Here is a 27,204-nt window from a genome sequence, read left to right on the forward strand (position 1 = left end):
GCTGAAGAGATGCTGATTGACTGGATTGGCTAAGGCTATGCAGGACTGGACTAGTTACTAGCTGAGGATATGCAGGACTGGACTGGTCACTGGCTGAGGATATGCTGGGCCTGACAGTGCCACACAGAAGAAGCAAAACAGGTTCCCTTGTCACACTATGTGACTAGTTGCACAGGCCCAGATTACTGCAGCTGGACTTCCTTTAAACCCTCTGCCAGACTGTGATTGGCTGCAGGGAAACTGTCTGACTGTACTTAGACTCAGGTTGGCGAAGTGGATATCAGCTGGAAAGCAGTAATGTCAGAGAATATCATAGACTGCACACAGGAGCTTGAATAAACCCCAGGCACATACACATACTGTAGTTACCAACTTGTCTGTGAGCACTGCTGGGATCTGCGGTCTGTGCAATCAGCCTGGGAAGGTGCTGCAGCTTGGAAACTAGTATGCACAGCAAACACTGGAGTCAGAGCATGAAATAAGGAATATAGGAGCAAGGCTGAGTGAACTCTAGGATACTGTCCACAAGACAGGAGACTGAGGTAAGATACAGGGCTGGTTACTACAACATATGAGAATCTAGTCAGGTTCATGACAGATACAGTGCGCATCTGTGCTGGAAAGAGTGACTTCATGCTCTCCCAACTGCTCCACTGCTGCCGCGAGTCTCAACCCCCAGCTTCCATTGGGTGTGGGGCAGAGAGGAGCTGCACCGAGCAGGCAGGCAGCCACTACAAACTCAGCAGTCATGGAGGTGACAGAATGGGGGGAGGTTTATGTGCCAAAAATAATGGAAGTGTGGACTTTGTGTGGGTATGGTGGGATAAGGGGTACTGTGGCAGGGCCGGATTTGGGGGGAGGGGGGGGGGGCCATTGGGGAAAACCCCCCCTACCTTACAGTCACAGCCACGCCCACTTAGGAACTTTCTGCTGCTGCAGCTCTGGGCACGGGGGTGAGCTGCGATGTCAGCGCGTCTGCTGTGAAGGGACCCACGGCCAGCCGGCGGCTTTGTAATGAGTCATTCTGACTCTTTAGTGTGCTGCTGCTCAGTCGCTGTGATTAAGAGGATGCCGTCCGGCCGGAGGAGGACAAGGAGGAGGCACAAGAGGAGGCTGCTTCTGGGACAGATGACATGTCCGTCTTATGTACTGTCAGACAGCTCTATTCTGATAACAGTACAGTGTTGTGGCAGTGTCCTGAAAGTGTTGCTGCACTTTGTGTTGGTAGGCAGTGTAACGGGGCAGGGGTGCAGGTAGAACTGCATTAGGAGAAGCTGCCTATGCATCTTACGTTCTCAGAAATAATGCTATGGGAGCTTTTGGCATATTGGTTTGTATCAAGGCCAGGTTATAGGACACTGCATTATCTGAGGTGGGCAGGTGTTGCCTTAGGAATACACTATTTTTATTGATAAAACTTGCAGACACGTCTTTGGGTTTTATGTAAGGTATCTAATGCAAGCCTGTGTAACCTATAGTTTTTCAATTGCGGTGGAACTGTAAGTTCCAGCATGCCCTGCTCCTCCCAGGGCCCTTCTCTCTCAGCCTCCTCCTGACTGACTGGGAGCTACAGGTGTAGCAGCCATGCTCTTGCTTCCGGGGGATGACATCACAGTCTAGCTCTGTCCCTGTACTGTGGTGTGGTTACATATAGAGATCTGATGAGAGTGGGCTTTGGGTGGGTACTGTGGTGTGGTTACATATAGAGATCTGATGAGAGTGGGCTTTGGGTGGGTACTGTGGTGTGGTTACATATAGAGATCTGATGAGAGTGGGCTTTGGGTGGGTACTGTGGTGTGGTTACATATAGAGATCTGATGAGAGTGGGCTTTGGGTGGGTACTGTGGTGTGGTTACATATAGAGATCTGATGAGAGTGGGCTTTGGGTGGGTACTGTGGTGTGGTTACATATAGAGATCTGATGAGAGTGGGCTTTGGGTGGGTACTGTGGTGTGGTTACATATAGAGATCTGATGAGAGTGGGCTTTGGGTGGGTACTGTGGTGTGGTTACATATAGAGATCTGATGAGAGTGGGCTTTGGGTGGGTACTGTGGTGTGGTTACATATAGAGATCTGATGAGAGTGGGCTTTGGGTGGGTACTGTGGTGTGGTTACATATAGAGATCTGATGAGAGTGGGCTTTGGGTGGGTACTGTGGTGTGGTTACATATAGAGATCTGATGAGAGTGGGCTTTGGGTGGGTACTGTGGTGTGGTTACATATAGAGATCTGATGAGAGTGGGCTTTGGGTGGGTACATATAGAGATCTGATGAGAGTGGGCTTTGGGTGGGTACTGTGAGAGCAGGAGGTTGTCTTGTGTAGGTGTGGATAGAGTTGGGGTAGGTGTAAAGAGTCCAGGACATAGAAAAAGGTGTTGGAGCTATGGAGCGCTTTGTAACTAGTGCAGCTAGTCTCTCTGTACTCCTGGGAGAGCTCAGAGAACAAGTGGGATGGGCGCTGGAAATGTGTTCCACTAATAGCAGCTGCTACAAGGAGAGTCCCTCTTTATACATAGACTTCTATAAACACAATTTAGCAGCGCCGGACAATATTAAAGAATAAATATGGATTGATTGCATTAGCTGTAAATAATTATTTTATTGATACACCATAGATACAGTATAAAGGATATATAAAATGAAGGTTTAAACTGTCATAAAAACAATTCATGTAATCTGGCACCTCTGCTCCTAGGGACAATAGCTATAGAGTCCGGTCCTATAAAAGCTTTGCACTTGAGTTGTTACGCTCTATTATCCTCAGGCAGGCTTTAGTTATGGTGAGCAATTATATTTACCAGTCCACCATTAGCGTAGATGTCCACTTGTATATTGGCGTGGTGATGGATGCAAATTTGCTGGAAATTGCTCACAAGCCTCCTCCCATTTGTGGTGTAGTTGAGCTGTTATGAATGAAGTGCAGTGCTGGTTGGGACGATTCTTGTAACAGTCCCTGGAGTCTTTTTAAGGTGCTGGCTGGGTCCTCCTTACACCCCTTATGTTATATACAGTATATTCTCAGTTGCACTTGCAACCTCATGTACGTGGGGAGAACAACAAGAAAACTAAGGACTAGGTTCTTAGAACATTACAGGAATGTTCAGAATCGTGTAATGACACACAGCGTGTCCAAACACTTTTCTGAACATCACAGAAGTGACCCTACAGGTCTTAGATTGTGGGGGTAGAAACCATAAGAGCAACGGAAAGAGCATGCCTGAGGATAATAGAAGGTAACAACTTAAGAGCAAAGCTCTCCCAGGACCGTACTCTATAGCTATTGTCCCTAGGAGCAGAGGCACCAGATTACAAGAATTGTTTTTATGACAGTTAAAACCTTCATTTTATATATCCTTTATACTGTATCTATGGTGTATCAATAAAATAATTATTTACAGCTAATGCAATCAACCCATATATATTCTTTAATATTGTCCAGCACTGATAAATTGTGTTTATATATGTCCCGGGAGAGCTCGTCTCCCTCTAGGATCACGCCTCTTTCTTACAAAGTGGGCAGGGCCTTGATAGCGCAATTTGTATTAATCAGGCAGTGGTGGGCAGACGCCTCATCATGCGAAACGCGTAATCACGCCCTCCCACTCACTGCACAATGATGCAAATCACTCACTCCCATTTCTGTCACTTACCTCTCCCCGTGGTATAAACACTGATTTATTCATACACATACTCACCGCAGCACTACCCCGCCATTGCCATACAATGATGCCAGAAATCCTACGCTCTGCTAATCCCACACGTGGTAAGTGGGGGACACAGATAGATTTACAAGGACGGTGAATATTGTTGAACAGCAAATAAAATAATCCCTACACTCTCAGGACATTGCTCTGCATTTGTGAAGAGAGTAGACGGGACTGTAGGCGCAGAGCATCAGTATGGTGATCTATATCCCATCTGTCAGAGTATAGAGTAACAGCAGCAAATGTCCTGACTGCAGGAGAGACATAATGCGAGCATAGAGAGATACTCTGCGAGGGATCAGTGACGGAGAACCTGCTACTGTATATACACTACTTACCCTGCTACTGTATACACTACTTACCCTGCTACGTGGATTGCTGGTAACTTATAGACCAGCATGAAACCATCTACAGCTACCAAACATGACCGCACAAGCCAGCATGGGGAGCACAAATGGACAACACAAAGTATCACCAGCAGAACCAGACCAAACTGACCTGATGTCTGGAAGTTCTACACCAGCTCCCACATATTGTTTCCCTGTTTATGGCTGCCCTTCCTAAATTACAGTACCTTAGTATCTATATCTATCCCAACTTTACTGTCTCAATTATACGCTCCAGTTTCCTCTGCCGCCGGGTTACTCACCTGCCATCCTGCTCATGGCTCCACAGCAAGCATGTTGCAGCTCTGTCACGGTCAGCGGGGTCCTGGCTTGCACAGGCCGCAATCCACGCCGGTGCTGATCCCTGGGAGCCACCATGACAGTCTGGATCAGGTGATTGCAAATCCACCAATGAGAGACCAGTATGTTCCACCTGACACCGTCAGCCAATTCAAGCACACCCAGGGGTATAAAGCCACTGTACTGACACTCCCAAATGTCCAGTGCACAGTTGCTGCTGCGTCATGCCATTTATGAGCACCTGGGGATAGTTTTCCACAGCAAGTACTTACCCCATTTCCAGAGCAGCATTACCTCCTAACTACACATCAGTCTCCAGCATTCACGTTGCTGCTCGCTATTATTTCCTAAATCCAGAGTGTTACTTATACCCCTTTCACACCAGATATGCAGGGGTCTTACCCGGGAATACGGTCCCTGGATCATGCAGGGACATTCCCGGGTAAGACCCCTTGCATACCGCAGTCAGTAGCCCGGCATATTGCCGGGTTGCTGACGTCAGCGGTGACGGCGCAAGAGATCACATGATCTCCAAGCGCCGCCTGCTACATAGAAAGTGAACAGGAGCCGGGGCGCAATGACCCAGCTCCCGTTCACACAGACCAGGTTCCCGGGAGGATCCCGGGACCAACCCTGGTCGATTGCAGGGTTGAAATGCCGGGGCAGGAATCCCGGGATTTTGACCCTGTACCCTTTCACACTGAGAAATTTCCCGGGTTGGTGCGCGTTCATGTGCAATAACCCGGGAAATTTTGGGCTGTGTGAAAGGGGTATTAGTAATACTGTGTCAGGTTCTGCGTATCCTCTATACACAGTTCTCCCTGTGTCCAGCTACAGACCAGCTATTGTCCCGGGATTTCAGTAATCTCCTGAGCAAACTGCTATCACCCTGCAGTATTTACTACAAGAGCACTGCGACTGTCTCCACACAGACTTCTCAGCTCACCTGAGAGACTCACCTGTGCTTTCCAATCTGCTGCAGGAATCCTGTAGGACTGCTGTGTCGTTAATCCCTGAAATCTATGCCCTGATACAGTGTACACGTTTCCTCTGCCTGCTACCAAGTATCAGCACCAAGCAGCGCAGACTCATCTTCAGTTCCCGGTGATTACACTACTCCGTACAGAGTCCAAGCTTCCTGATCTCCTGACCTGCTAAACTCCTACAGCTCTTGTCCAGCCACGTGTACTTTCTACATTCTCTGCCCAGCTGATTACTACTCGCTCCCATCCCCTGTGCAGGCCCTCCACTGTTCCATCTGATCCAGTCCTCAGTTCTAGTCCAGTCCATTTATTCTCCAGAGCAACTCCGGTTGCAGCAGCAGACCCACAGTCCTAACCCAGGTCAAGCTTTACAGCATCATCCACCTACATCCAGGAGCTTCCACAGGTTCCTGTCCTACTACTGCAATCCGGATTCAGCCCGGTTGTTACCGCCGCAAGCTCTCATCTATTTCTGCATATTATATATATATATATATATATATATATATATATATATATATATATATATATATATAATTCAGGTGCATCACAGAGGATTCTTCTGCTGGTGGTGTCTCCAGCGCACCCTATCTGCCAGCGACCAGTACTGCACCAATCACCAGACTCATTGCCATAGACACCATTCATTCCTGTACATGTGCAGAACATTCATTAGACCAGCCAGTTTCTTCATTTCTCACGCAGACCCCAGTCCAGCCCATAACCTACCTCTGGATCTACACATATATCAGAATGTGACACTGACAAGGTAAGTACACAGCTATCTAATGAATCTCTCTTCCTAGGTCAGGTGTAGCGGTTACAGGTGTTTTATTCCTTACCCTCCAGCTGATGCCCCCATCATAGTCTCTGCTGCCCTACGCTGCACCCAGCTCTCCTCCTCCTTTACTTGGAAGCATAAGAAGACCTACCTACCTACCTCGGCGGAGGGCTCTTCTCCTGGCCTGGCTGTTCACATGTTCTCTCCCCTGCTCACTCCGCTCCTTTGGTGTATCCATAATGAGGGCAGTGTGTGCAATGCACATGGGCCCCTACGTCAAGGGGGGCCACACGACAAACCCAAACCTGTTTCCGTGACGTAACATGACAAGTTGGGGATGAGTCTCAGCTGCTGATGCGCCTTTTAGACGCAGAAATCTGATGACACTGCGCCCCTCAGTGTGTGATCATGTGTCCACCAGCCCCGCCGTCTTACACCTGACGCTGGGACAGTATGGCTGATATGAGACGCAGGAGGGGAAGCAGCGGTCTACCTGCTCTGTATACGTGTGCCCTTATTTATTAATGAGTGACACATTTCACTGTGAGTGCTAAATTGCACCAGCCAATCAGCTCCTAACTTCCATGTCACAGGCTGTGTTTGAAAAATGACAGTTAGGAGCTGATTGGTGCAATTTAGCACTCACTGTGAAATGTATCACTCATTGATAAATAAGGGAGTTAGATATTTATTCAGAATTATTAAATACCCATCGTTATTCTTTTTTATATATAGCGTGTCATGATATCTTTATAATATCTACCATATCACGGTGTTTGATTTTTAGAATTGCAGTTCCTGATCAGGTAATAACATATATTGTTTACAGAGCGTTATAGCACATTATGCAGGAGAATGACTGCGCCAGCGTTTAGCGCTATGTATATAACAGGCAGACATAAAGGTGACCCTATCCCTGGGGGGTTATACAGACTAAACGTAAAAGTACTCGGGTGTAACACAAGGGAAAGCAGCGATCTTCTCATTTCATCATCACTATAATAATGTGCGATTAGAGATATGCGCCATTCAGTGACCGGTTATGTGATAGAAATAATCTCCTACTGTATCTCAAACCGTTAAATGAGAATTGTTACACATGATGATTCCTCTCCTAAGGGGCATATTCAATTAGCAGTGTTAATTTTACCTCTAAGGGGGGGAATTGTCGCACCGGACCTATTCAATTAGCAGGGTTTACCCTGTGCGCAAGTCCCCACAGTCCCACGTGTGAGTCCCCAGAGTTGGACTGAACCTCATAGCTCAAAAAATAGGTCATACGGGGAAAGAACACACGGATTCCGCAGTTTACGCTGAATCAGTGTGTTTCTGCGCGTGAATCCTGATTTTTAGGTGCAGGAAAAAGGCTTTTTTATTGATCGCAAATTTTTTTTTTTAAATTGTACCCTAAAAAATTTTTTTTTTACATTTAAAAAAAATGGACTACCTTTTGCAACTCCTCTATTTTGATAGAAATTCAACAATTACAGACATTGACAAAAAAGTGGTGAAATTCCACCAAAATTGGGATTTTTTTATTACACAGTTACGTCTTCCTGATCAGACAGATACTCAAAATCTTTGAAAACACGGATTGGTTCCTTTACAGAACGGTGCAATTAACGTCTGGAGATTATATTCTCGTTGACCATTTTGGCCTCGCCAGACTTGTGTAAAAATATCTTTGTATGGATGGTCGGAGATACTGATGAGACATCGTGAAAGGCGTGATCTAGATAGAATGTGATTTCTAGTATAGATTGCTTTTCCCTGGTCGTCACTCTGACTACAGTATGTACGTGGTTTTATTTTATTGTATGTCCCTCTCTCTTTTTGCGTTTGTATTATTACTGCTGCTTATTGACTGTTTTTGATTGTTTTCTGTTTCCTGATTGGTATCCTATTGTGTATTGTATCTCTCTCCATCCCACTTAGAAATATGTGGTTATTGACGAGTTATCCACGTACACCAACGCGCTTCTACAGAGTTTTGTATTGGATGGATATTCTGTTCTGCGACTTGTCTACAGTCATATTGTACTTTCTGTAGTTTATGTTCTTCTTGGTGTCTGTTTTGTGATTAATAAACAAATGTTTAATAAAAAAATAAATTGTACTCTAAAATAAATATTTAAAAAAAAATTGTTTAAACAGTAATAATGTGTATAAAAGTCCGTACACGCTGCACAGAAGCGTATCTCGGGGGTGAGTCAGACCTGATCGTAGATGTGATAAATTCAGCACATCTACGATCAGCTGACGTGCGGAGGGACGCCCAGCACTAGTCCGCCCCGCACGTCAGTCCCCTCCCCCCGCACAAGTACAAAAGCATCACACAGCAGCGATGCTTTTGTACTGCGCGCTGGCAGGGAGCTGCTCGTCGCTGCCCGGGTCGCAGCGGCTGCGGGTGACATCATGCAGCCGCCGCGGCCCCCCCCAATGGTCTAGGCACGCCTGCGTTGCCCGGACCACACCCCCGAAACGGCAGCCAAACACAGCCGGCCCGCCGCCTCCCGCCCAGCGACTGCCTCTGCCTGTCAATCAGGCAGAAGTGATCGCTAGCTAAAGACAGCTGTCGGTTGCACCGGTGGATGAGCAGTTCAGACCCGATCGCTGCTTTGCGAAAACGCACAGCACCAATCGGGTCTGAATGACCCCCTTAGAGAGGAGGGGGCCCGTGTGCAGTCTCTGGGTGTGGGCCTCCTCCTCCATTTTTATGGAGACCTGCGCATGCGCTGTAGACTGTGGTGCTGTGCCAGAGTCTCTAGTGCTCAGACAGAGCGCTAACAGTGCTGCTGCGGCTGCCGGCTACGGGACTCGGGAGAGGAGGGGACCCGCACCCGGACACCAGAAAGGTAAGTATATAGAAGAAATGGGTGCAGTGTATGCGGTGGGGGCCTGTGTGCACCGCACACACTGCACCCACTATAGATACGCCACTGACACGGCACTATGTCACTGAACAACACATCGTGCCCAGCAGGGGGGGGGCATTGGCAAGTGCATACACACTTGCCGATGCTGGCAGCAAGCGATCGGCGGTATGCGGGGGGGAAGGGGGGGAGGGGCAGAGAGGGCAGGGGCGTGCTGCATTTGGCCCCGGATCTTCTTGCACTTTCAAAAGATCTGGGGCTGTCGTTAACGACCCGCGTGCGCGGTCATCGGTATTGGGCACACACACGGAAAGATGTACACGATGTGTCATTCCAACTGATCGGGGAACGCCCACATCGTGGCTCTAATCGTTTCGTTACTGTCCCCCATTTTGTTTAATTACAAATTAATAAAATTAAAAATACGAAAAAAGTGGAAAGAAGGGCGACGGGTGATTTTAGGCCAATTTACAAAATATATATTTGTCATTTAAATAGTTTCATTCATTGGGTTACATAAATTTACACAAACAGATTATTTTGGGATGATTTGAGGCCTTTTTTTTTTTAACAAGCAATAATGACGACATGTAATTATTGGACTAATTAAGATAATTGGAAACTTCAATTGCCTAATTAGCCATTAGAGGGGGTGTCCTAGGGGTTCTGCCTATATTCACATACATTGGGGATTCCTATTGAAGTTAACGCGGCTGAATATCTCCCCAGCAACTGACTAGGAAAAACGCCAAACTTGCGCCTGCAAGTGAATACGCCCCAAATGTCTCTTTGTGCAGGTTACAGCATATCGGCACAGATCACTCATCTATTAGCGGTCTGTACTGTACTACAGGGTGTAATCCAATCATACAGACGGGCAGAACTGTCACGCCATGGATCCAGACACATAGCAGGGTAAGTACCACTGACCATGAGCTGTAAGTGCTACTATGATGAGTCAGTCTACAAGCCACACAACAGCGGTCCCCAAACATGACCGATCTGTAGCAGCCTCTCCCTATAGATCTGTATCCGTATGTACAAGAAGGCTGTAGGATTGCTGAATGCAGACAGGGCACCGCAGAATAATGACCGTGTGGTTATAGGACACTAGTGACGCACAGCAATATATATATATATATATATATATATATATATATATATACATATATATATATATATACACACACACACACATACATATATATATATATATAAAATAAGATTTTACTCACCGGTAAATCTATTTCTCGTAGTCCGTAGTGGATGCTGGGAACTCCATAAGGACCATGGGGTAATAGCGGCTCCGCAGGAGACTGGGCACAACTAAAGAAAGCTTTAGGTCACCTGGTGTGCACTGGCTCCTCCCACTATGACCCTCCTCCAAGCCTCAGTTAGGACACTGTGCCCGGACGAGCTGACATAATAAGGAAGGATTTTGAATCCCGGGTAAGACTCATACCAGCCACACCAATCACACCGTATAACTCGTGATACTATACCCAGTTAACAGTATGAATATAACTGAGCCTCTCAACAGATGGCTCAACAATAACCCTTTAGTTAGGCAATAACTATATACAAGTATTGCAGACAATCCGCACTTGGGATGGGCGCCCAGCATCCACTACGGACTACGAGAAATAGATTTACCGGTGAGTAAAATCTTATTTTCTCTGACGTCCTAGTGGATGCTGGGAACTCCGTAAGGACCATGGGGATTATACCAAACCTCCCAAACGGGCGGGAGAGTGCGGATGACTCTGCAGCACCGAATGAGAGAACTCCAGGTCCTCCTCAGCCAGGGTATCAATTTTGTAGAATTTAGCAAACGTGTTTGCCCCTGACCAAGTTGCAGCTCGGCAAAGTTGGAAAGCCGAGACCCCTCGGGCAGCTGCCCAAGATGAGCCCACCTTCCTTGTGGAATGGGCTTTTACAGATTTTGGCTGCGGTAGTCCAGCCGCAGAATGCGCCAGCTGAATTGTGCTACAAATCCAGCGAGCAATAGTCTGCTTAGAAGCAGGAGCACCCAGTTTGCTGGGTGCATACAGGATAAACAGCGAGTCAGTTCTCCTGACTCTAGCCGTCCTGGAAACATAATTTTTCAAGGGCCTGACTACGTCCAGTAACTTGGAATCCTCCAAGTCCCTAGTAGCCGCAGGCACTACAATAGTTGGTTCAAGTGAAAAGCTGATAACACATTAGGGAGAAACTGGGGACGAGTCCTCAATTCTGCCCTATCCATATGGAAAATCAGATAAGGACTTTTATATGACAAAGCCGCCAATTCTGATACACGCCTGGCCGAAGCCAAGGCCAATAACATGACCACTTTCCACGTGAGATATTTTAGATCCACGGTTATTAGTGGCTCACACCAATGTGATTTTAAGAAACTCAACACCACGTTGAGAACCCAAGGTGCCACTGGAGGCACAACCGGGGGCTGAATATGCAGCACTCCTTTTACAATGTCTGAACTTCAGGTACTGAAGCTAGTTCTTTTTGGAAGAAAATCGACAGAGCCGAGATCTGTACCTTAATGGAGCCTAATTTTAGGCCCATAGACACTCCTGCTTGTAGGAAATGCAGAAATCGACCTAGTTGAAATTCCTCTATTGGGGCCTTTTTGGCCTCACACCAAGCAACATATTTTCGCCATAATGTTTTGCAGTTACATCTTTCCTGGCTTGAATCAGCGTAGGAATGACTTCCTCCGGAATGCCCTTTTCCTTTAGGATCCGGCGTTCAACCGCCATGCCGTCAAAACGTAGCCGCGGTAAGTCTTGGAACAGACAGGGCCCCTGCTGCCGCAGGTCCTGTCTCAGCGGCAGAGGCCATGGGTCCTCTGATATAATTTCTTGAAGTTCTGGGTACCAAGCTCTTCTTGGCCAATCCGGAACCACGAGTATCGTTCTTACTCCTCGCCTTCCTATTATTCTCAGTACCTTTTGTATGAGAGGCAGAGGGAGGAACACATAAACCGACTGGTACACCCACGGTGTTACCAGAGCGTCCACAGCTATCGCCTGCGGGTCCTTTGACCTGGCGCAATATCTTTTATAGCTTTTTGTTGAGGCGGGACGCCATCATGTCCACCTGTGGCCTTTCCCAATGGTGTACAATCCTTTGGAAGACTTCTGGATGAAATCCCCACTCTCCCGGGTGGAGGTCGTGTCCGCTGAGAAGATCTGCTTCCCAGTCGTCCACTCCGGGAATGAACACTGCTGACAGTGTTAACACATGATTTTCCGCCCATCGGAGAATCCTTGTGGCTTCTGCCATCGCCATCCTGCTTCTTGTGCCGCCCCGTTGGTTTACATGGGCGACTGCCGTGATGTTGTCTGATTGGATCAGTACCGGCTGGTTTTGAAGCAGAGGCCTTGCCTGACTCAGGGCATTGTAAATGGCCCTCAGTTCCAGAATATTTATGTGTAGGGAAGTCACTTGACTTGACCAAAGTCCCTGGAAGTTTTTTCCCTATGTGACTGCCCCCCAGCCTCAAAGGCTGGCATCCATGGTCACTAGGACCTAGTCCTGTATGCCGAACCTGCGGCCCTCTTGCATGGAACCTGCCCAATGGGATTGCTTCGTAGGAAGCTACCATTTTTTCCCCAGGACTCGCGTGCAATGATGCACCGATACCTGTTTTTGCTTCAGGAGGTCTCTGACTAGAGATGACAGTTCCTTGGCTTTCTCCTCCGGGAGAAACACTTATTTCTGTTCTGTGTCCAGAACCATCCCCAGGAACAGTAGACGTGTCGTAGGAACCAGCTGTGACTTTGGACTGTTTAGAATCCAACCGTGCTGTTGTAGCACTTTCCAAAATAGTGCTACCCCGACTAGCAACTGCTCCTTGGACCTTGCCCTTATAAGGATATTGTCCAAGTACGGGATAATTAAAACTCCCTTTTTTTGAAGGAGTATCATCATTTTGGCCATTACCTTGGTAAACACCCTCGGTGCCATGTACAGTCCAAACGGCAGTGTCTGGACTTGGTAATGGTAATCCTGTACCACAAATCTGAGGTACTCCTGGCGAGGATGGTAAATGGGGACATGCAGGTAAGCATCCTTGATGTCCCGGGATCCCATGTAATCCCTCTCGTCCAGGCTTGCAATAACCGCCCTGAGCGATTCCATCTTGAACTTGAATTTTTTATGTATGTGTTCAAGGATTTTAAATATAAAATGGGTCACACCGAACCATGCGGTTTCGGTACCCCAAACCGTGTGGAATAGTAACCCCGTCCTTGTTGAAGTAGGGGCACCTTGAGTATTACCTGCTGGGAATACAGCTTATTAATTGCCTCTAGCGCAGCCTCCCTGCCTGAGGGAGTTGTCGGCAAGGCATATTTGAGGAAACGGCGGGGGGGGAGACATCTCGAATTCCAGCTTGTACCCCTGAAATACTACTTGAATGAAACAGGGATCCACCTGTGAGCGAGCCCACTGATCGCTGAAATTTTTGAGACGGCCCCCCACCGTACCTGGCTACACCTGTGGAGCCCCCGCGTCATGCTGTGGACTCAGAGGAAGCGAGAGAAGAATTATGATTCTGGGAACAGGCTGACTGGTGCAGCTTTTTCCCTCTCCCCATGTCTCTGTACAGAAAGGAAGCGCCTTTGACCCGCTTGCTTTTCTGAAGCCGAAAGGACTGTACCTGATAATACAGTGCTTTCTTAGTCTGTGAGGAAACCTGAGGTAATGGATACGAGGTCCCAGAGACCATCCCCAAATAATTCCTCACCCTTATAAGGCAGAGTCTCTATGCGCCTTTTAAAGTCAGCATCACCTGTCCAGTGACAGGTCTCTAATACCCTCCTGACAGAATGGACATTACATTCATTTTGGATGCCAGCCGGCAAAATATCCCTCTGTGCATCCCTCATATATAAGACGACGTCTTTAATATGTTCTCATGTGTGACAGGGTCACCGACCACGCTGCAGCAGCACGATCTGCAGGTCTCAGTCTAGTACCTGAGTGTGTAAAAACAGACTTCAGGATAGCCTCCTGCTTTTTATCAACAGGTACCTTCAAAGTGGCCGTTCCTAAAACGGCAGTGCCACCTTTTTTGACAACCGTGTGAGCGCCTTATCCACCCTAGGGGATATCTCCCAGCGTAACTTATCCTCTGGCGGGAAAGGGTACGCCATCAGTAACTTTTTAGAAATTACCAGTTTCTTATCGGGGGGAACCCACGCTTTTCACACACTTCATTCATTCATCTGATGGGGGAACAAAACACTGCTTGCTTTTTCTCCCCAAACATAAAACCCTTTTTTTTTAGTGGTACTTGGGTTAATGTCCGAAATGTGTAACACATTTTTTATTGCCGAGATTAAGTAACGGATGTTCCTAGTGGATTGTGTATATGTCTCAACCTTGTCGACACTGGAGTCAGACTCCGTGTCGACATCTGTGTCTGCCATCTGAGTGAGCGGGCGTTTTTTTTGAGCCCCTGATGGCCTTTGAGACGCCTGGGCAGGCGCGGACTGAGAAGCCGGCTGTCCCACAGCTGTTACGTCATCCACCCTTTTATGTAAGGAGTTGACACTGTCGGTTAATACCTTTTACCTAACTATCCACTCTGGTGTCGGCCCCACAGGGGGCGACATCACATTTATCGGCATCTGCTCCGTCACCATATAAGCCTCCTCATTAAACATGTCGACACAGCTGTACCGACACACCGCACACACACAGGGAATGCTCTGACTGAGGACAGGACCCCACAAAGCCCTTTGGGGAGACAGAGAGAGAGTATGCCAGCACACACCAGAGCGCTATATAATGTGGGGATTAACACTATAACTGAGTGAAATTTCCCCAATAGCTGCTTGTATATATAATATTGCGCCTAAATTTAGTGCCCCCCCCTCTCTTTTTAACCCTTTGAGCCTGAAAACTACAGGGGAGAGCCTGGGGAGCTTTCTTCCAGCTGCACTGTGAAGAGAAAATGGCGCCAGTGTGTCTGAGGGAGATAGCTCCGCCCCTTTTTTGCGGACTTTTCTCCCGCTTTTTTCTGGATTCTGGTAGGGGTATTTACCACATATATAGCCTCTGGGGCTATATATTGTGGTATTTTTGCCAGCCAAGGTGTTAATATTGCTGCTCAGGGCGCCCCCCCCAGCGCCCTGCACCCTCAGTGACCGGAGTGTGAGGTGTACATGAGGAGCAATGGCGCACAGCTGCAGTGCTGTGCGCTACCTTGGTGAAGACTGATGTCTACTGCCGCCGATTTTCCGGACCTCTTCTTGCTTCTGGCTCTGTAAGGGGGACGGCGGCGCGGCTCCGGGACCGAACACCAAGGACTGGGCCTGCGGTCGATCCCTCTGGAGCTAATGGTGTCCAGTAGCCTAAGAAGCCCAATCCGGCTGCAAGCAGGCGAGTTCGCTTCTTCTCCCCTTAGTCCCTCGCTGCAGTGAGCCTGTTGCCAGCAGGTCTCACTGAAAATAAAAAACCTAAATCTATACTTTCTTTCTAAGGGCTCAGGAGAGCCCCTAGTGTGCATCCAACCTCGGCAGGGCACAAAATCTAACTGAGGCTTGGAGGAGGGTCATAGTGGGAGGAGCCAGTGCACACCAGGTGACCTAAAGCTTTCTTTAGTTGCGCCCAGTCTCCTGCGGAGCCGCTATTACCCCATGGTCCTTACGGAGTTCCCAGCATCCACTAGGACGTCAGAGAAATATATATATATATATATATATATATATATATATATATATATATATATATATATATATATATATATATATATACATACATACATACATACATACATATACACACCTACATACACACACACACACACACACACACACACACACACACACACACACACACACACACACACACACACTTCCTAGTACTATAATGTGATTATCTTTATCCAGACTTTCCATCTACCGGATCACAGCTCGCACCAGAATCATTAATGTGAATATTTGGGAAATAAGTAGGCCGTCCTATTTACAGTGCGTCCCAGTGGATCAGCCGACAGCTCTTATTATCACTCAATTTCTCCTACATACAGTAGAAGCACACAAAGTAAAATACGGCTAATTCATATCCTCAATCCAAGCTTGGGCCTGCAAACATGACTAGCTAGCAACAGCGCCCTATAACCCCGGCATTATATAGCAAGACTGAGGTGTCCGCCATACAGTGGCTGCACAAGCTTCCGGCAGCCCCTGTGGCTCTACGCACTGCTGTGTTTCCCAGTGTTCAGCGAGTCAGATTAATGACACCGCTCCAGAGGCGGATTGGCCATAGGGTTCACGGGGGAAGATTCCCGGTGGGCCGACGTACCCGCGGGGCCTGTTTTGTTTGAGGACATGTGATCCTATATATAGACATAATGAATAAGATGCAAAATAATTTTCATATATGAAAATGACTTTGCCACTTAGCCTGTGATTGCAGATGATCTAGTGTATGCTCTGTCTGCTTGGCTGACGTATAAGATTGAGTGAATAGTGATTGGGATACGGTTGTTGTAATAAGCAAGAAAATATATATTTCTAAAGAATGATATAGTGTCCTAAATTCTGAAGGTGTATCATATAATGTGCTCATAATATTTAATTTTATTTCCTTTTAACTTCCCCCTTGATGCTGGACATGCCCACTATCTGGAAAGACTTGGGGGGAGGGTGCTGCTGCCATGGACCATGGCTAGACCTTACACCTCTGGTGCCGCCCAAGTGGGGCCACTAGTACAAATTTTTCCAGGGCCGCTTTTTGTTCCCAATCCGCCCCTGCACCGCTCACTCTGTTTCTCTGCGACTGGCGCCGTATCTCGTACGGATAAGAACGCAGCCTTTACCAGCCGCATACACATTACGTAATTGACTTCCCTCACAGGGACCAATTATAAACCAGGAGGGAGAACGGCTGTTAATCAGGCAGAACCTAACGTGCTCCCTGCTGGAGAGGACACAGAGCGGCCGTGCTGGCAGAGCAGGGGTTAAACGCAATCCCACGGACAATCCGTTAAACGCGTGCGGCTTCCTGGTGATCACAGAATGCTCTAATGATACGTATGATATGAATCCATCGGTCTGCAGGATTACCACCTATAGATGGCAAGGAAAGAGACAGCCAGGGAGTGGTTGGAAAAACGCAAGCGTGTCCAGGCGTTTGCAGGGCGGGTGTCTGACGTCAATTCCGGTCCCGGACAGGCTGAAGTGATCGCAGCGGCTGAGTAAGTTCTGGGCTGCGCAGAGACTGCACTAGATCTGTTTGTACCGCTCGGCTACACATGCGTTCGCACACTTGCACAGCAAAAATACACTCCCCTATGGGCGGCGACTATGCAAACGCAGCACTGCAAAAAAAACCCTAGCGAGCAATCAGGAGTGAATTAGTCCCAGTAGCCACTGTCTCAGTGTTCCTCATTGCACATCAGTACGCTTTCCTACACAAACCCAGACCTATATTATTATTTATATACTGTCTCCACATCATGCTCATATTCTTTATTCATTGCAGAATGAAAAATAAACCTTTGATGAAGAAGAATCCCCCCTCTGGTGTACAGTCAGCGAGATGCAGGACGCAGCACGTGAGGGACGGTGCCCAGGAGGCTGGCGCAGTCCGCGCGCTGACACTTTCCTCGCACCATATGTCTGGGATCATTTGTTTTTTTTTAAAATAGAGAATCTTATTTTGTCTGGTTGTCAGAAAACGGAGAATATGAAGTGTTGTCGTTTATTGCTTCACACATTATCAGCGGATGATTCAATGATCCCTAACGGGGCTGTTTCTGGAAACGTGTAAAGAAGATGACATCCCGCTAGTGCGGGAGAGAAGCAGATAAACAGAGCGACCGCCAGCTGCAGCAGACACACATTGCTGGGAGGTGCATATGTACCATGGGCACAGGGGACAACACTACCATGCAGGGCTGCCAGCAGAAATTGTGGGGCCCGGGACTGACAAAATAGACAGCCCCCCCCCCCAATAAATATTATAAAAAAGAGCAGTACAGCCTGGAGAATCTCAGCGGCATTAGATACCAGACGGAAGTGGCTTCAATGACTAGAATGTCTTTGCAGTGAGATCTCTCCACTTTACCTGCCTTTAAGACAACTGCATCTGTATACTGTGACAACAGAATTGCGCCAAATGATATTCCGTTCTCTGCTGTTCTATGATAAGCCCAGTGTCTCCAAGTTCTGCCCTCCGATAGCTATCGTGCAGGGTCTGCTATGTTGAGGGACCTGTGGGAATCAGCCGACACCAATCAGGAGGTGTGACTGCAGCTGGTCTACACATAGGCAGCAGAAACAGCGTAGGAGCCTGGTGGTGGCAGTATGTCTCCCGCCCACTGCGCAGTGGGTGGAGTCAGTAACAGGCAGTTATTGACGATCAGAAGAAACCCCCTAACATCCCAGGTCCAGTGAGACCAAACAAAATCTGTGATTGCCTGGGGCAGCGAGGGGCATCCGGCACTTCTCTATTTTACACAGAAAAGAGGTCACCACACCGTGCGCCTCATTCAGCATACATCGCAACGTCAAATCTTTCTCTAATGGGCAAAACCATGTGCAGTGCAGGTGGGGCAGATGTAACATGTGCAGAGAGAGCTAAATTAGATAGTCTCCCTCTTCTCCCATACAGCAAGAGGCTCCGTCATTCCGCACACAGGCAATCTCCCCCCTGGTCTCCCTCTTCTCCCATACAGCAAGAGGCTCAGTCATCCCGCACACAGGCAATCTCCCCCCTGGTCTCCCTCTTCTCCCATACAGCAAGAGGCTCAGTCATCCCGCACACAGGCAATCTCCCCCCTGGTCTCCCTCTTCTCCCATACAGCAAGAGGCTCAGTCATCCCGCACACAGGCAATCTCCCCCCTACTCTTCCTCTTCTCCTATACAGCAAGAGGCTCCGTCATCCCGCACACAGGCAATCTCCCCCCTGGTCTCCCTCTTCTCCCATACAGCAAGAGGCTCCGTCATCCCGCACACAGGCAATCTCCCCCCTGGTCTCCCTCTTCTCCCAAACAGCAAGAGGCTCCGTCATCCCGCACACAGGCAATCTCCCCCCTGGTCTCCCTCTTCTCCCATACAGCAAGAGGCTCCGTCATCCCGCACACAGGCAATCTCCCCCCTGGTCTCCCTCTTCTCCCATACAGCAAGAGGCTCCGTCATCCCGCACACAGGCAATCTCCCCCCTGGTCTCCCTCTTCTCCCATACAGCAAGAGGCTCCGTCATCCCGCACACAGGCAATCTCCCCCCTGGTCTCCCTCTTCTCCCATACAGCAAGAGGCTCCGTCATCCCGCACACAGGCAATCTCCCCCCTGGTCTCCCTCTTCTCCCATACAGCAAGAGGCTCCGTCAACCCGCACACAGGCAATCTCCCCCCTGGTCTCCCTCTTCTCCCATACAGCAAGAGGCTCCGTCAACCCGCACACAGGCAATCTCCCCCCTGGTCTCCCTCTTCTCCCATACAGCAAGAGGCTCCGTCATCCCGCACACAGGCAATCTCCCCCCTGGTCTCCCTCTTCTCCCATACAGCAAGAGGCTCCGTCATCCCGCACACAGGCAATCTCCCCCCTGGTCTCCCTCTTCTCCCATACAGCAAGAGGCTCCGTCATCCCGCACACAGGCAATCTCCCCCCTACTCTTCCTCTTCGCCTATACAGCAAGAGGCTCCGTCATCCCGCACACAGGCAATCTCCCCCCTGGTCTCCCTCTTCTCCCATACAGCAAGAGGCTCCGTCATCCCGCACACAGGCAATCTCCCCCCTGGTCTCCCTCTTCTCCCATACAGCAAGAGGCTCCGTCATCCCGCACACAGGCAATCTCCCCCCTGCTCTCCCATACAGCTAGAGGCTCCGTCATCCCGCACACAGGCAATCTCCCCCCTGGTCTCCCCTTTCTCCCATACAGCAAGAGGCTCCGTCATCCCGCACACAGGCAATCTCCCCCCTAGTCTCCCTCTTCTCCCATACAGCAAGAGGCTCCGTCATCCCGCACACAGGCAATCTCCCCCTGGTCTCCCTCTTCTCCCATACAGCAAGAGGCTCCATCATCCAGCACACATGCAATCTCCCCCCTGGTCTCCCTCTTCTCCCATACAGCAAGAGGCTCCGTCATCCCGCACACAGGCAATCTCCCCCCTAGTCTCCCTCTTCTCCCATACAGCAAGAGGCTCCGTCATCCCGCACACAGGCAATCTCCCCCTGGTCTCCCTCTTCTCCCATACAGCAAGAGGCTCCGTCATCCCGCACACAGGCAATCTCCCCCCTGGTCTCCCTCTTCTCCTATACAGCAAGAGGCTCCGTCATCCCGCACACAGGCAATCTCCCCCCTGGTCTCCCTCTTCTCCCATACAGCAAGAGGCTCCGTCATCCCGCACACAGGCATTCTCCCCCCTGGTCTCCCTCTTCTCCCATACAGCAAGAGGCTCCGTCATCCCGCACACAGGCAATCTCCCCCCTGGTCTCCCTCTTCTCCCATACAGCAAGAGGCTCCGTCATCCCGCACACAGGCATTCTCCCCCCTGGTCTCCCTCTTCTCCCATACAGCAAGAGGCTCCGTCATCCCGCACACGGGCAATCTCCACCCTGGTCTCCCTCTTCTCCCATACAGCTAGAGGCTCCGTCATCCCGCACACAGGCAATCTCCCCCCTGGTCTCCCTCTTCTCCTATACAGCAAGCGGCTCCGTCATCCCGCACACAGGCAATCTCCCCCCCTGGTCTCCCTCTTCTCCCATACAGCAAGAGGCTCCGTCATCCTGCCGCAAACTGACGAGCGCATCAGAAAGAGTTAATGGGTAAATATATATCTGCCGAATTATATTTTAGCCACACGTTAGAGTAATCTTAGAGCACTGAGTCTATAAGTTGTCTTTACGTCAATATACTTATTTTTGTGTAGCACAGAGGATACATGTATAAATGCTATATGAAGAAGATGAAGGATGCAAATGATGCATTGCCCTGTGATGGAGGATTGTGAGGCGACTGCTGAAGAACCGTAAGCGGCAGATACAGGGAGAGGAACCATCTGCAGCTGAAATGACGCCGCTCTGTGTATGAGGTTCCCATAGTAACGGGAAGATGAATCCTGGAGATTCATTCCGCTCTGTGATACAGGTTCATAAATGTGACTTCCAGAGAGTGCGCAGTATCTGCGCTATTCCATCGTAGCCGCACAGCGATGCCGCACACACCACTCAGGTGACCATGGAGTCACTGGGAGCCCACCTGGCCTCTGACCTCTATCCTGCGATGTGCTGGACGGTGGAGAGATAATACAGCCAGTGACGGAGTAATAAATCCTGGAGCGTCGTACCCTCACAGCACAATAAATGCATGCCATGTGTATTGCGTTCTGCATTATATTACACTGCGGGGTCAGGCGTGTCCAGGCTCATCTTATGCAGCCACCTCTATGAGGCTCACATGCGCTGACGGTATTACAGCGCCTGTATAATACTGCAGGGTCTCCGTCTCCAGTGCACGTGCTGTGATTAGATGGCAGACATTTTCCCACAGTCTGGAAGACGCCATTTCCTGCATCGACATTCCCGAGAATGCTGCTTTTTATAAAATCATTTGGAACCAGTGACATCACTGAGGCACTGCATTCCTCATGCCTCAAGGATGACACTTGCTCGGTTCCTAGTAAATGGGCAGGTTCATTTATTCTGAATATTATTAAGGCCCATATAAAACGTGGCTACAACGCAGCGTAGAAGACAGGTGTTCCTTAAATGCCATCTCCTTTATTACTATAAAACTAAAGCATAAAAACAATAAATTCAATTTACAGGATAGTGAACGGTTACTTCTTGCTGCTTTGGGTGTGAGAACAGCCTCATTTCACTCAGATTCTCAAATTGTTCTATGCAAGCTGCCATATTTCTGTGTTAACCCATCCCAAATGCAGTCTCCAACTTGAACCAGTAAATAAAGGGCCCTTTCCATGTTTTACTTGGATAGCATGTGGCAAGTCTTCGCTCTCAGTATGTAACTGACACCTTTATCCTAAACCCCAGTGTAACGCAGAGAATGAGAGGATGCATTAGAGAAGGTTTATGGGCTGGGAATGTAGAATATAAAGAACAGACGGATAAGGGAGGAAAAGGATCTGAGTCCTGGGATGTTCAGAAGCTCCTACGGTCGGAGGCCGAGATCACCCCTCTGCTACACTGTGATAATGTGAGATTGTACGCGGAGTGTTTTACTCCGGGGCTACGAGATCCTCAGAACACCTGCGTAATTACTAGGGAAGGCGGAGATACATCATATCCTGTGGTCTGGAATCTCGGAATCTCACCTGAAAGCCTCAAGCACGGTGTGTTCAGGTAACTGCGGTGCTACCCTATGGAATGCACGCTTAAAATCGTCCACGTTCAAAAATCCCCGACCTGTTACACACAAGCGGAAACGTCACTTAGATCTCATGCACTAGACGTACACATTGGAATAATAATACACTGTACAGCGTTACCCTGCCCTCCTCCTCTGTTACATATCACACAGGGGGAACAGTCACTTAGATCTCATGCACTAGACGTACACATTGGAATAATAATACACTGTACAGCGTTACCCTGCCCTCCTCCTCTGTTATATATCACACAGGTGGAAACGTCACTTAGATCTCATGCACTAGACGTACACACTGGAATAATACACTGTACAGCGTTATCCTGCCCTCCTCCTCTGTTACATATCACACAGGTGGAACAGTCACTTAGATCTCATGCACTAGACGTACACACTGGAATAATAATACACTGTACAGCGTTACCCTGCCCTCCTCCTCTGTTACATATCACACAGGAGGAACAGTCACTTAGATCTCATGCACTAGACGTACACACTGGAATAATAATACACTGTACAGCGTTACCCTGCCCTCCTCCTCTGTTACATATCACACAGGGGGAACAGTCACTTAGATCTCATGCACTAGACGTACACACTGGAATAATAATACACTGTACAGCGTTACCCTGCCCTCCTCCTCTGTTACATATCACACAAGCGGAAACGTCACTTAGATCTCATGCACTAGACGTACACACTGGAATAATAATACACTGTACAGCGTTACCCTGCCCTCCTCCTCTGTTACATATCACACAGGGGGAACAGTCACTTAGATCTCATGCACTAGACGTACATATTGGAATAATAATACACTGTACAGCGTTACCCTGCCCTCCTCCTCTGTTACATATCACACAGGGGGAACAGTCACTTAGATCTCATGCACTAGACGTACACACTGGAATAATAATACACTGTACAGCGTTACCCTGCCCTCCTCCTCTGTTACATATCACACAGGTGGAACAGTCACTTAGATCTCATGCACTAGACGTACACATTGGAATAATAATACACTGTACAGCGTTACCCTGCCCTCCTCCTCTGTTACATATCACACAAGCGGAAACGTCACTTAGATCTCATGCACTAGACGAACACACTGGAAAAATAATACACTGTACAGCGTTACCCTGCCCTCCTCCTCTGTTACATATCACACAAGTGGAAACGTCACTTAGATCTCATGCACTAGACGTACACATTGGAATAATAATACACTGTACAGCGTTACCCTGCCCTCCTCCTCTGTTACATATCACACAGGGGGAACAGTCACTTAGATCTCATGCACTAGACGTACACATTGGAATAATAATACACTGTACAGCGTTACCCTGCCCTCCTCCTCTGTTACATATCACACAGGAGGAACAGTCACTTAGATCTCATGCACTAGACGTACACATTGGAATAATAATACACTGTACAGCGTTACCCTGCCCTCCTCCTCTGTTACACATCACACAGGGGGAACGTCACTTAGATCTCATGCACTAGACGTACACATTGGAATAATACACTGTACAGTGTTACCCTGCCCTCCTCCTCTGTTACATATCACACAGGGGGAACAGTCACTTAGATCTCATGCACTAGACGTACACATTGGAATAATACACTGTACAGCGTTACCCTGCCCTCCTCCTCTGTTACATATCACACAGGGGGAACAGTCACTTAGATCTCATGCACTAGACGTACACATTGGAATAATAATACACTGTACAGCGTTACCCTGCCCTCCTCCTCTGTTACATATCACACAGGTGGAACAGTCACTTAGATCTCATGCACTAGACGTACACATTGGAATAATAATACACTGTACAGCGTTACCCTGCCCTCCTCCTCTGTTACACATCACACAGGGGGAACGTCACTTAGATCTCATGCACTAGACGTACACATTGGAATAATACACTGTACAGCGTTACCCTGCCCTCCTCCTCTGTTACATATCACACAGGGGGAACAGTCACTTAGATCTCATGCACTAGACGTACACATTGGAATAATAATACACTGTACAGCGTTACCCTGCCCTCCTCCTCTGTTACATATCACACAGGGGGAACAGTCACTTAGATCTCATGCACTAGACGTACACATTGGAATAATAATACACTGTACAGCGTTACCCTGCCCTCCTCCTCTGTTACATATCACACAAGTGGAAACGCCACTTAGATCTCATGCACTAGATGTACACATTGGAATAATAATACACTGTACAGCGTTACCCTGCCCTCCTCCTCTGTTACATATCACACAGGGATAAACGTCACTTAGATCTCATGTACTAACTAGACGTACACATTGGAATAATACACTGTACAGCGTTACCCTGCCCTCCTCCTCTGTTACATATCACACAGGGGGAACAGTCACTTAGATCTCATGCACTAGACGTACACACTGGAATAATACACTGTACAGCGTTACCCTGCCCTCCTCCTCTGTTATATATCACACAGGTGGAAACGTCACTTAGATCTCATGCACTAGAATTACACACTGGAATAATACACTGTACAGCGTTACCCTGCCCTCCTCCTCTGTTATATATCACACAGGTGGAAACATCACTTAGATCTCATACACTAGACGTACACATTGGAATAATACACTGTACAGCGTTACCCTGCCCTCCTCCTCTGTTACATATCACACAGGTGGAACAGTCACTTAGATCTCATGCACTAGACGTACACACTGGAATAATAATACACTGTACAGCGTTACCCTGCCCTCCTCCTCTGTTACATATCACACAGGGGGAACAGTCACTTAGATCTCATGCACTAGATGTACACATTGGAATAATAATACACTGTACAGCGTTACCCTGCCCTCCTCCTCTGTTACATATCACACAGGGATAAACGTCACTTAGATCTCATGCACTAGATGTACACATTGGAATAATACACTGTACAGCGTTACCCTGCCCTCCTCCTCTGTTACATATCACACAAGTGGAAACGTCACTTAGATCTCATGCACTAGATGTACACATTGGAATAATAATACACTGTACAGCGTTACCCTGCCCTCCTCCTCTGTTACATATCACACAGGGATAAACGTCACTTAGATCTCATGTACTAGACGTACACATTGGAATAATACACTGTACAGCGTTACCCTGCCCTCCTCCTCTGTTACATATCACACAAGTGGAAACGTCACTTAGATCTCATGCACTAGACGTACACACTGGAATAATACACTGTACAGCGTTACCCTGCCCTCCTCCTCTGTTATATATCACACAGGTGGAAACGTCACTTAGATCTCATGCACTAGACGTACACACTGGAATAATACACTGTACAGCGTTACCCTGCCCTCCTCCTCTGTTACATATCACACAGGGGGAACAGTCATTTAGATCTCATGCACTAGACGTACACATTGGAATAATACACTGTACAGCGTTACCCTGCCCTCCTCCTCTGTTACATATCACACAGGGGGAACAGTCACTTAGATCTCATGCACTAGACGTACACATTGGAATAATAATACACTGTACAGCGTTACCCTGCCGTTCCCCTCTGTTACATATCACACAGGTGGAAACATCACTTAGATCTCATGCACTAGACGTACACACTGGAATAATACACTGTACAGCGTTACCCTGCCCTCCTCCTCTGTTACATATCACACAGGGGAACAGTCACTTAGATCTCATGCACTAGACGTACACATTGGAATAATAATACACTGTACAGCGTTACCCTGCCCTCCTCCTCTGTTACATATCACACAGGGGGAACAGTCATTTAGATCTCATGCACTAGACGTACACACTGGAATAATAATACACTGTACAGCGTTACCCTGCCCTCCTCCTCTGTTACATATCACACAGGGGGAACAGTCATTTAGATCTCATGCACTAGACGTACACACTGGAATAATAATACACTGTACAGCGTTATCCTGCCCTCCTCCTCTGTTACATATCACACAGGGATAAACGTCACTTAGATCTCATGCACTAGACGTACACACTGGAATAATACACTGTACAGCGTTACCCTGCCCTCCTCCTCTGTTACATATCACACAGGGATAAACGTCACTTAGATCTCATGCACCAGACGTACACATTGGAATAATAATACACTGTACAGCGTTACCCTGCCCTCCTCCTCTGTTACATATCACACAGGGGAACAGTCACTTAGATCTCATGCACTAGACGTACACACTGGAATAATACACTGTACAGCGTTACCCTGCCCTCCTCCTCTGTTACATATCACACAGGGATAAACGTCACTTAGATCTCATGCACCAGACGTACACATTGGAATAATAATACACTGTACAGCGTTACCCTGCCCTCCTCCTCTGTTACATATCACACAAGTGGAAACGTCACTTAGATCTCATGCACTAGACGTACACACTGGAATAATACACTGTACAGCGTTACCCTGCCCTCCTCCTCTGTTACATATCACACAGGGGGAAACGTCCCTTAGATCTCATGCACTAGACATACACACTGGAATAATACACTGTACAGCGTTACCCTGCCCTCCTCCTCTGTTACATATCACACAGGGGGAACAGTCACTTAGATCTCATGCACTAGACGTACACATTGGAATAATAATACACTGTACAGCGTTACCCTGCCGTTCCCCTCTGTTACATATCACACAGGTGGAAACGTCACTTAGATCTCATGCACTAGACGTACACACTGGAATAATACACTGTACAGCGTTACCCTGCCCTCCTCCTCTGTTACATATCACACAGGGGGAACAGTCACTTAGATCTCATGCACTAGACGTACACACT

The 27,204-nt window shown here is 48.1% G+C and overlaps 1 protein-coding gene across 3 annotated transcripts in view; it reads right to left on the bottom strand.

The window, feature by feature from the left end:
- EFCAB11 (EF-hand calcium binding domain 11) overlaps positions 1 to 27,204 on the bottom strand; it is a 63,750-nt gene that overhangs the window by 18,278 nt on the left and 18,268 nt on the right. For 2 of the 3 annotated variants that reach the window (XM_063948628.1, XM_063948629.1), the window contains exon 5: positions 22,322 to 22,412. In XM_063948628.1, coding sequence (XP_063804698.1) covers positions 22,322 to 22,412 — 91 coding nt within the window. Of the gene's footprint in view, positions 1 to 7,731; positions 8,225 to 22,321; positions 22,413 to 27,204 lie in introns of those variants that run through there. The other variant, XM_063948627.1, reaches the window with a different exon arrangement.

This window comes from Pseudophryne corroboree, chromosome 12 (genome assembly GCF_028390025.1).
Source record: "Pseudophryne corroboree isolate aPseCor3 chromosome 12, aPseCor3.hap2, whole genome shotgun sequence".
Taxonomy (NCBI): Eukaryota; Metazoa; Chordata; class Amphibia; order Anura; family Myobatrachidae; genus Pseudophryne; species Pseudophryne corroboree.